This window comes from Salvelinus alpinus, chromosome 1 (genome assembly GCF_045679555.1).
Source record: "Salvelinus alpinus chromosome 1, SLU_Salpinus.1, whole genome shotgun sequence".
In the NCBI taxonomy this organism is placed as follows: Eukaryota; Metazoa; Chordata; class Actinopteri; order Salmoniformes; family Salmonidae; genus Salvelinus; species Salvelinus alpinus.
Window position 1 is genome coordinate 95,658,620 of NC_092086.1, and position 11,859 is coordinate 95,670,478.

At 42.3% G+C, this 11,859-nt stretch overlaps 1 protein-coding gene across 11 annotated transcripts in view; it reads right to left on the bottom strand.

The window, feature by feature from the left end:
- The window catches only part of LOC139535806 (acetyl-CoA carboxylase), a 61,214-nt gene extending 50,323 nt beyond the window's left edge, over window positions 1-10,891 (bottom strand). For 5 of the 11 annotated variants that reach the window (XR_011667207.1, XM_071335681.1, XM_071335666.1 and 2 more), the window contains exons 1-9: window positions 8,684-8,839; window positions 7,306-7,363; window positions 7,011-7,094; window positions 5,587-5,860; window positions 2,374-2,518; window positions 2,134-2,272; window positions 1,644-1,753; window positions 1,445-1,526; window positions 1,222-1,320 (exon numbers count right to left, since the gene is read on the bottom strand). Coding sequence is in view for 10 of the 11 variants with exons in the window: in XM_071335681.1 (XP_071191782.1) it covers window positions 1,222-1,320; window positions 1,445-1,526; window positions 1,644-1,753; window positions 2,134-2,272; window positions 2,374-2,518; window positions 5,587-5,825 (814 nt within the window). In the remaining variant the exon portion in view is untranslated. Of the gene's footprint in view, window positions 1-1,221; window positions 1,321-1,444; window positions 1,527-1,643; window positions 1,754-2,133; window positions 2,273-2,373; window positions 2,519-5,586; window positions 5,861-7,010; window positions 7,095-7,305; window positions 7,364-8,683; window positions 8,842-10,766 lie in introns of those variants that run through there. The other 6 variants (XM_071335690.1, XM_071335674.1, XM_071335653.1 and 3 more) reach the window with 4 other exon arrangements.
- Window positions 10,892-11,859: the final 968 nt, after the last annotated feature.

An 11,859-nucleotide genomic window follows, 5' to 3' on the forward strand; every position in this document is an offset into this window, starting at 1 on the left:
CCTCACAAATGCAAACAAATGCAAACAAAGTACTAGTGAATTCCCATAGCGGACGCTAGCTAACTGCTAACAAATGCAAGCGAACATAAAGTAATTGCAAGCACAGAAAACCCAGCTCATAAAGTATTACAACTAACTCAACGGGCTACTCGCACTTCATCCTGGAGGGGATTGATCGTCTCTGCTGTAACCAAGAAGCTTGATCTTGCAAGTTAGCCACCTATAGCTAGCAAGTTAGCAAACCAAATGCATAGCTGGAGCCCTGAGCTGGAAAACATTTATTTGGCACATCTTAGATAGTTAACTTATAGTTAGTTATAAGATATTCAGCTGCCAAACATTAGTAGCTAGTGAATTTCAAGTATAACTTGATCACCTTTCTCGCACTGGTTCATCACATCACAAAACTTCTGTGTGCTCTTTGAGACAAACACCATGTGACTGGCTCAATTAGATTTTTGTGAAAACAATTATTCAACAAAAATATATGCACCGTGGGTATTTCAAAATACCCCGGTATACGGTATACCGCCCAAGCCTAACCCACACTATGGGAGCAGTCTGACAACACACTTACTTCTTAAGACGTCAGAAGTATTCATGCACATTTATAAAACCTTCTTAGGCCTCACTCCCTCCTATCTGAGATATCTACTGCAGCCCTCATCCTACACATACAACACCCGTTCTGCCAGTCACATTCTGTTAAAGGTCCCCAAAGCACACACATCCCTGGGTCGCTTCTCCTTTCAGTTCGCTGCAGCTAGCGACTGGAAGGAACTTCAACAAACACTCAAACTGGACAGTTTTATCTCAATCATGGACACTCTTACTGACAGTTGTGGCTGCTTTGTGTGATGTAATGTTGTCTCTACCTTCTTGCTGTTGTCTGTGCCCAATAATGTTTGTACCATGTTTTATGCTGCTACCATGTTGTGTTGCGTTGCTACCATGCTGTGTTGTCATGTGTTGCTGCCTTGCTATGTTGTCTTAGGTCTCTCTTTATGTAGTGTTGTGTCTCTTGTTGTGATGTGTGTTTTGTCCTATATTTATATTGTATTTATTATTATTTTTAAATCACAGGCCCCCGTCCACGTAGGAGGCCTTTTGGTAGGCAGTCATTGTAAATAAGAATTTGTTCTTAATTCTTAACTGACTTGCCTGGTTAAATAAAAGGTTAAAGAATTATATATATATATATTTTAAAGTGCACGGACATACCTGCTCCGCTCCATGGCAGGGTAGGGATGCCAGCTGTCTGAGCCACGATGGATGAGGCGATCTTGTCCCCTAGAGCCCACATGGCCTGGCTAGGAGGACCTGGAAGTGGGCCGCAGAACACATCTTACAGGCCAACTCAGGCACAGGACAGAAGGGCAAAAAGCAGTATCCATGGCTCTGTGTGTGAAGAAAGAACTAGACTCAGTAGAAAACACAGTCTTACCCATGAAGGCAATGCCATTCTTCATGAGCAGCTCTGGGAGTTTGGGATTCTCTGATGCGTGGCCCCACCCAGCCCATACAGCCTGGAGACACAAGACAAGCATTACACACACAAGTTCAAATACAGATTTCAAGAAAGTTCAATCATTATTTAAAAGAAGGTCTACTCTAGGCATAAATAAATGAATGTCTAGCAGTACCTGCACAGGTATTCGCTTGGCAATGTCCAGAATGAGCTCCACGTTGGCATAGTTGTTGTTATTGGTCCCTCCTGGCACCGGCACATAGTGGTCGGCCATCTTTATGTACTCTGTAGAAGATCGTGGAGTGAAAACCATTTCGCTCTACACATAAGATAGCATGTATAACAGTCCAACATTTAATCTGACCTTTCGTCTCTCAATATCCTCTCATCTAAACCTCACCATCAGTGTCAAACTATTTACACAAGATAGCACTTTCAGAATGCACTGTCTTGCTACACCATCAGACAGAGCATTTTCTTCTGAACTAGGTCATGCTTGGCTGTTCAGTGCATTGCAGGACAAAACCAACAGACAGCCTGCTCTGGTCCATCCCTGGGAGCCTCGAGGGTCTGCTTGTTTATTAAGCAGAGTTAGGAGAGGATGGGTAGAGACTAGAGTCACTCTGATGTTACTAGTGGTGATGCTACCATAATGTAAAGCACACCTGCATTGGCCTTCAGGTCCTCGGGGGTTACCATGACAACAAAACGGATTGCGCGCTCGTTGCGGAACATCTCGTAAGCCCAGCGGCGGATGGAGCGCATGCACTTAACCGCCGCGATGCCATTGTTGGCAATGAGGACCTGAGACAGGAAGAGATGTGAGTGAGGGACTAGTCTCTGAAATACTCTGTCAATAATGTGGTAAAACTAGGCAACAGACGCTAAAGAAGCCCTGGTCTTACCTTCTCGATGACCTTATTGCCTCCGAAGCGGGTGACGAACTCGGCGGGGGAGGCCACAGTGAAATCTCTCTGCAGGTCGATGCGACGGCGGTCTCGTCCCTGCTTGACCAGGTGCAGCCCAGACATGCTTGGTCTGTGTGAACAACTAACATTATTTCCGCATTAAGAGTGTACAGTTGATGAGGTTCACCATTTCCCAGCATAAACATAACACAATCTATCATAAAAATGTACAGTAGCAATCAAAAGTTTGGACACACCTACTCAGTCCAAGGTTTTTCTACATTGTAGAATAACAGTGAAGACATCAAAATTATGAAATTACACATGGAATCATGTAGTAACCAAAGTGTTAAACACATCAAAATATATATTTTATATTTGAGATTCTTCAAAGTAGCCACCCTTTGCCTTGATGACAGCTTTGCACACTCTTGCGTTTCCACTGAGGGAACAATAAACTAGGCTCCACCCACAGAGAGCCAGTGGGAGGATGAGCAGGCATCCATTCACCCAGAAGGGTGTGGCAGAGGCAGAGCCCCCAGTCTGCGTTTGGCTGGCTGCTGTGGCCTGACACTGCACTGTTGCACTGTTGGATATTGGCGAGATCTGTGCTCTCCTCAGCAGGCATGTTACATTCAGACAGGCAGACAGAGGCTTCTGCATGAAGCCCCCCAGAGAATGGCACTTCCCGTTACAGAGCTAAGCTGAGCTCCCCCTTGCCCTATAGGAGAGAGGGGTGGGGGAGGAGAGTCTCCCCTCCCACTGTCCAGTAATTCCAGTTTCACCATCAACCCTCACATTCCCTCATCACATACTCCCCTGAAGCCCAACCAGACATGAGGGCAGCTGTGGAGAGCTGTGAAACTACAACTGATCACTAAAAAAGGATCAACAACAAAAACATGCCTCCTTTGTCAAACTGGCACATCATAACAGTCTGAAAGCTCAGTCAATACCAAATAGACTGTAGGTAAATACTTTGACATGATGTTTAGTTAAACTTAACTTGATATCTGATGTACATTTCAATTGTTTTCTTTCCATCCTCCCACCAAACGATTGCCAACAGGCTAATATAGGAGTGTGTACACTGCTATTGTACATCCATGGCTATGGCATGTAGCCCGAGGTGTATGAAAGAGTTAGGCCTAGCTGACAGGTGAACAGCAGTGTGAATATTTACTTCAGGGTATTGGCCAACTACACCACTAAAACCTTACTGCTAGAGTGACTGTAGGCCTGACTCACCAGTCTCTATTAGGGCTGGAACAATTACCGTATAACTGTAACCGATGATTATGGATGAAAACCAGCATGAAAATAAAATAACCATGATACCATTTACATATTCTAAAAAAGCTGACTGAAGACTGGACAGCCGGGCAATTGTGCGGTTGAGTCCGTTTCTGGTTTTACATAAACTCTAAAAAAGGGTTCCCCAACTGGTGGCCTGCTGGCCAAATTCAGTGATTTTACACGGGAAACTTGAGCGTAAAAAGAAACCAGCAGCGTTGCAGTTCTTGACACAAACCGGTGCGCCTGACACCTACTACCATACCCTGTTCAAAGGCACTTAAAATCTGTCTTGCCCATTCACCCTCTGAATGGCACACACACAATCCATGCCTTGATTGTCTCAAGGCTTAAAAATCCTTCTTTAACCTGTCTTCTCCCCTTCATCAACACTGATTGAAGTGGATTTAACAAGTGACATCAATAAGGGATCATAGCTTTCACCTGGATTCACCCGGTCAGTCTGTCACAGAAAGAGCATGTTCTAATGTTTTGTACACTCAGTGTATGTGACCGTACACAAACATAAGCAAGGTTTGAAATGAATATGTTCTAGTCAAATATAATATTTCATCACATTGTAGAGCAGGGATCATCAACTAGATTCAGCCATGGGCCGACTTGTTTTCTTTAGTGGATTGTCGGGGGGGCCAGAACATCGTTGCAAATAACTTGTATACTGCAAATTGACCGCAAAAAGCCTAAATAAATACATTAATATATATTTGGACTTCTTGCGGTCAATTTGCAGTATACAAATTATTTGCAACGATGTTCCTGCCCCCTGACAATCCACTCAAGAGAAGAGAAGAAAAGGTCCACCCACGGCTGAATCTAGTAGATGATCCCTGCTCTACAACGTGATGAAAATGTGTTGCTTCTTATTGAAACAAGCAAGGTGTTGTAGTTAACAAGTTTTTGGTTGCTTAGGCAACACACCCCTCCCTGCAGCAGGAGCACATGCAGTCAGGCACAGATGATATGAGAAAATGTGTAATATAATGTATATATCATTTTATTTATTCAAACAGTTATAACGGTAACCGCGATCATTTGGCTGACCAATAACTGTCATCCAAAATTCCATGACTGTCACAGCTTTAGTCTCTATTACAATGCTTCAATCGCCAACAACAACCCAGACCTGAGGCAGGCATATACTCTAGCTTAACCTCACTAGACCAAATAACTTACACAAAGAAAAACAGAGTTTGCAACAAGAAAAACAGTGAGAAACAAATCTGAACACCATTCTAAATTAACAGCCAAAGCCTACTGTGTACAAATGTAGCCATATTCTTCCTGCCAGCACCATATCTGCCACTTAATCATACAAATCAAGTCTGATGTATGCCACACTCATTCACAATGAGTGTGGCTGTAGTCCCAGTAGCTGTAAAAAGAGCCACTGAATACAAAGGAGAGCTGGTGAAACCAGGCTCCAGGGAGAGCTCTGGGCTGAGGCTGTTAGCAGAAGGACAGCAGCATCAGGGAGGCCAGTCCTCCCAGAACACACAGCTCCTCTATAGCAGATAGGCAGGGTGTGAAGCTGGCCTGGCCAGGCCACGTTTTTCAACACACACACAGCAGAGAAGAGGGAGCCAGCCAGGGGGTTAGCACTGAACTGAACCCAGTGTTCTCCTCCTGCTGCCATTTCAGAATACTCCCCTCCAGACTCATCTGATGGGGACAGGTCTGTATTGGAGGTTTCTTCATCCCATATGACTGGGGCCAGATTGTTGCTGCAATCAAAACTAGTGCAGTACCATCTTGTATAATCTATTGAGATAACGGTAACCTCCGTAAAGATCATGCTATGATTAAACACCTGTGTGGTTGCCATGCCTGGATACACAATACAAACCAAACAGAGAGACTCAGGTAACACAAACAATAAAGAAAAGCCCGGGTTCTGACCTCATGTGGGGTCCGTCAATGTTGTCAAAGCCCATCTCGTAGCTGCTGTTCTCTGAACTGAGGCTAGAGGTGGGGGATATGGAGCGCTCCTTCTCCTCCAGGCCCAGCGTCAGGTCTGGCTTCCCCAAAAACTCATCTTCAGAGTTCTCCTCTGACACAGAGCCGATGATAAAATTGGAGTGCAGCACGGCCAGGTTCGGGGCAGCGGCCTTATTGGCAGGCGTGTCCTGCTGTGCCATGACTGGACTGTCACCACCCTGGCAGGCTGTGAACACTGGAGGGAGAGGAGGGGATTCAAAACCACATGTATTTATAAAGCTGGAGATAGGACTGAGTCCTCAAGTAAGTGAGGTCACAGCATGATGACAGGGTCATCCTGGCATGGGCTGCTGTTAGTCAGATTTCATCAGTGAGTTGAGTTGCACAACAATTATGCTGACGCTGCATTCATATTGCAAAAGAATGGTACAGATTGCAATACCTCCCAATCCTTCTTAAATAAAGTGCTTACTGTAATATATCTCACAGCTACAACAAACTCCAATCCAAAACCACGTAGTCAACTACTGCTAGTTGACTGGTTTGAGAGGCATGGTCTGCCTTGATATTAGTCTTTGAGGGGGTATAATTTCTGGAAACTGCAACTGCGCATGAGCAGAGCCACCAGAAGACAGACACACCTTATCAGCAGCAGTTTTAGCTGCTGGACCTGAAAAACAAGCCCAGCATCGCAGACATAATTTAAGTGAAGGTGAGTGAACAGCACTGATCATAGACATAGCTACCCAGCATGATAATACATTATGTTTTACAACAGGGCTCTAACAGCCTGGTATCATAGACAAGACATAACATAGTAAATGTAAATCAGGGACACTCAAATTAGTATGATATCTTACGTTTGATATGGTTACATAAGAAAGAAGTTTACTTAAGGCAAAAACTAAAGTAGGGCGATTGTTCGGGGTGGATAGGAAGTTGCGTGTTCAAATCTCATCACGGACAACTTCAGTGTTTTAGCTTGATTCCATCCTAAATACAGAGTGAAATTATTGAACACTTTATTGCAGTGTTGTCGCGATACTCTGAAGTATCGTGGCAAGGAAATAAAACATGAAGCAGATTTTACTTTCTTGAGGAAAACAGTTGTTAGAAACAAACAGTATGTCACCTACAGTCACATTTGTCTATTTTGCAAGCTATAGCACCAACAACTTTACATAAAGTAGGTTTTTAATAGGACCTGATTTTTCACCAACAGAAAAATTGGTCTCTAAAATAAACAGAAGAGATGCTCAATTAAGTTTTGGGTACATACATGTTAAGAGACAAGATTGAACATCAGTTAAATTATTGAAAGAATTTCAACAAGTGAACTGCAGTATGTCATTTATTCAAAAAAAAGTAATTGTTTAACAACTGACCCACAGATTCCTTCTTAAATAATTTTAAGAGTCTGCTGACTTCCACAGGCTTCAAACTTCCTTTTAAGAGGAATTCTCAGCTATCTGCAATACAGGTATGAATGAAGAATGAAGCAGGTGTTAATCATGGGCCTTCCTTCACTGAAAACAGCAGTCCATTGTCAACACTTTGATTAAATCAGTAGACCTATATCAATATCTCTGAAAATACCATAAGTGTCATTAGCTTTTAAAACAATTCAATCTATTTTATCATATTTTGGGCCAGATTGAGGCTATTGCTCCACTAACCTACCTTATGTTACTGCAGTGAGGAGGACTCATCATCTTCATCTAATGTTTTCATAATTTATCTGCAGATAAAACACCAAAAAGGCAACAAATTAGAGAGTCAAATGAATGGCTCTTACCAATGCGATTTGGTAGGCTACTGACGAGTCACTCACTTTAACGTCTGTCTGGAAAGTCCTGATGGACTTCATATCAAAAATACAAACAAGATCTTTCGTTTACTTGTCCTGTTACGATACCATAGACATAACTACGTTCTATTATTTATGAATGGCAAGGATATATGAGACTGTATTTAATCAGTTCGAACCCATTTATAACTTATATACTAGTAAAGTTTGCCGTTCGTAAATCAAATCACACTAAGCCTACGCACCAGCATTTCGTGGCTGCATATGAAACACGCAAAAGAAAATAAATGAATGTGCCAAAAAACAATAGGCTAAGTGGACAACACACACCCAGGTAGTGAGGCGTAACAGACAGCAGACTGTCAAACCAGTAGTGTTTCCATGTCATCGCTCACTTTGTGACTGACAAGCGCTTGTCCTATCAATAGATCGCTAGAAGATGCATATCGTTCATTCTAACGAGAGAGCGCTCAGCTGACGACTTGACTTGCGAATTGAAAAGTAGCCTAGTTAATGCCTATCATTCATTCATGCGGGAGAGGGCTTGACTGACTTGTAAAAAAGTAGCATAGTTAATTTAAGTGGACAAAGTACACGGCTAAAAAGTACCCAGAACTAGTAGAAACCACTGCCCAACCCTAACCCTTTAACCTTAACTCCTAGCCTAATAAACATTAGCCAAAACGAATTGACATTTGGAGCATAGCTCACAAACTGACATTTGCAGCATAGCATACAAATTGGATGATTACCCACATATTAATACATACCATACGAACTAAACGAAACAGCAAACTAAATGGAGTATTCCGGATTTATGTTTACTATGTTACGTCTACCCCCGAGTCCATGTTGACTCTAAGGATGGGAAATAAATGTCTCCCCCGCACTGGCCCAAAACTGGTGAAGCTTATGGATGGGAATCCTATGTCGAGCAAAGTAACAAACGTTAGCTAGCTAGCTACATCAAATCAGGCTAGTAACTACTAATTCTGTGTCGCGTTATGGTTTGACTACCATAATCAAATTCATCAAAACGCAATCGTCTCAATACAAATCTGGTGGATGTGAATGCGTATCATATAAGAAAGTTTGGGTTACTGACATTTGCACCAAGCTAGCTAGTCAGACCGGCATCTTGCTAGCTAGCACAATGGCATGCAAGGTGTAGTTATATACAGGCAGCTAGCTAGTTAGCGTTATACTGTACACAGGCAGTCAGTGTACTCGTAATGAGCTTAAGATACTCACCGTGTGAAATAAACCGACAAGCAATCCTGGATATTTTATCCCAAAGGATGGGTGATTATTTATTCACTCTGGTTCAGACATGCATTTCCAAACAAAAATCACACTATGATGACCTAACGCAACTACAAGATACGTTTTTGACAGCAACGAATAGTGTGATACGAAGATGGGTTACTTCTGGCCTCACGCTGCAGCGGAGGACCAATCGGATTGCGCGACGATTTCAGGAGGAGGGCAGAAAGAGCCATAACTGGAACTGACTGGGAGGAGGTGTGCCCAATGAGAAAACCTTTGTACTGTCCCACGTGTTTGGTCCAGTATGGCCTGGGGTGGTATACTACATTGTAGAATCAATGGGTCAAAAGTACCCAATTTTCATACTTGAGTAAAAGTATAGATACCTTAATACAGTGGTTCCTAAACTTTTTATAGTCCCGTACCCCTTCAAACATTCAACCTCCAGCTGCACCAGGGTCAGTGCATTCTCAAATGTTGTTTTTTGCTATCATTGTAAGCCTGCAACACACACACTATATGATACATTTATTAAAAATAAGAATGAGTGTGAGTTTGTCACAATCCGGGTCATGGGAAGTGACAAAGAGCTCTTATAGGACCAGGGCACAAATAATATAATAATAATCAATAATTTTGCTCTTTATTTAGCCATCTTACATATAAAACCTTATTGTTCATCAAAAATTGTGAATAACTCACCACATGTTAATGAGAAGGGTGTGCTTGAAAGGATGCACATAACTCTGCAATGTTGGATTGTATTAGAGAGAGTCTCAGTCTTAAATCATTTTCCACACACAGTCTGTGCCTGTATTTAGTTTGCATGCTAGTGAGGGCCGAGTTCACATAGGTACGAGGTTGCAAAGGGCATCAGTGTCTTAACAGCGCGATTTGCCAAGGCAAGAAACTCTGAGTGCAGCCCTATCCAGAAATCTGGCAGTGGCTTCTGATTAAATTACATTTTCACAGAACCGCTTGTTGCAATTTCGATGAGGCTCTCTTGTTCAGATATTGGTAAATGGACTGGAGGCAGGGCATGAATATCGAATCCAGTTGTTTGTGTCGTCCATTTCGGGAAAGTACCTGCGTAATTGCGCACCCAGCTCACTCAGGTGCTTCACTGTATCACATTTGACATTGTCTGTAAGCTTGAGTTCATTTGCACACAAAAAAAATCATACAATTATGGAAAGACCTGTGTGTTGTCCTTGTTAATGCAGACAGAAAAGAGCTCCAACTTCTTAGTCATAGTCTCAATTTTGTCCCACACATTGAATATAGTTGCAGATAAAAAAAATGTTTTTATATATATATTTTTTAAAATGTGAATCACATTTTTATTTGGTGTACCCACGACAGCAGGGGTACACCAAATAAAATGGGAATAATATCCTTACTAGAAAGTTACTCAAGTAAAAGTGAAAGTCAGCCAGTAAAATACTACTTGAGTAAAAGTCTAAAAGTATTTGGTTTTAAATATAATTAAGTATCAAAAGTAAATGTAATTGCTAAAATATACTTAAGTATCAAAAGTAAATGTAATTGCTAAAATATACTTAAGTATCAAAAGTAAAAGTGTAAATCATTCAACATTCCTTAAGCACATTTTCTTGTTTTGAAAATGTATGGATAGCCAGGGGCACACTCCAACACAAGACATTATTTAAGAAGGATGCATTTGTGTTTAGTGAGTCCCCCAGGCCAGAGGCAGTAGGGATGACCACATGTCTTCTTGATAAGTGCTTGAATTCGTCCTGCTAAGCATTCAAAATGTAACGAGTACTTTTGATTGTGAAGGAGAATGTATGGAGTAAAAAGTATAATATTTTCATTTGGAATGTAGTGAAGTAAAAGTTAATATAAAAATATAAATAGTAAAGTAAAAGTACAGATACCCCAAAAAACTACTTAAGTAGTACTTTAAAGTATTTTCACTTAAGTACTTAACACCACTGGAAATAACTATATATTCTTTTGGTTCATTAAGAAATCTAAACAGATACAGTGTTTGATTGTTGAGTAAATTAGACCATCCCATTAGTAAATTAGACCATCCCCTGCTTACCTCCTCCTGAGCGATACTCTGGGGATCCTGGTACCTGCCGGGGTTCTTTCTCAATGCTCCCTTATTTTTGAGCTACAGCCATCTTTGTTTCCTTTGGACTGATCTAAAATAGCATATATTATTACGCTAATGTCGGCAAGGGCGCTCTCCTGGGCGACGGCAGTTTGTGAGCAACAATCCGCTGTTTGTCGTCATCTGGAGGACTTTATGGCAGAGGTGAGGAAGGTTTTTGATTCTCCGGTATCCGGCAGAGAGGCGGCCCATAAACTGCTGGATTTACGTCAAAATTCTCGTCGTGTGGCAGACTACGCTGTTGACTTTCGCACGCTGGACGCCGAGAGTGCCTGGAATCCGGAGTCCCTTTTTGATACCTTCCTTCACGGACTATCTGAGGAGAAAAAGTATGAGCTAGCCACTCGGGAATTGCCGGTGGACCTCGATTCCCTCATCGCCCTCACCATTAAAATTGATGGGCAGCTAAGGGAACGCAGGAGTGAGAGGTCTAGCCTGGGTCACACTCGTTCATCCGCAGTGGCTCGCTCACCTTCGAAGGAATCAGGAAGTCCCCGAAGGCTATTTTTCAGAGAGGATCCGAAGCCACCCGAGCTCCCTCAAGAATCATCAGCGACGGGTGAGTCATGTACTCTGGAACCTATGCAACTGGGCAGAGCTAGATTATCGCCGAAAGAACGTTCACATAGGCTGAGTTCCAACAGCTGTCTGTACTGTGGGGCTGCAGGACATTATATAGCCACCTGCGCAGTTAAGAGACCTATCTCTATAGTAGGCACAACTACTCTGGTGAGCCAGACTGGGAGTTTTCTTAATTCCATTAATAACCGCACTTCCTCCTTTGTTATACTGCTATGGGGAGACCAGTCTAAATCTCTAAGGGTGCTCACTGACTCTGGGGCAGATGAGAGTTTTATCAAATCAAATCAAATTTTATTAGTCACATACACATGGTTAGCAGATGTTAATGCGAGTGTAGCGAAATGCTTGTGCTTCTAGTTCCGACAATGCAGTAATAACCAACAGTAATCTAACCTAACAATTCCACACTACTACCTTACACACACACACAAGTGTAAGG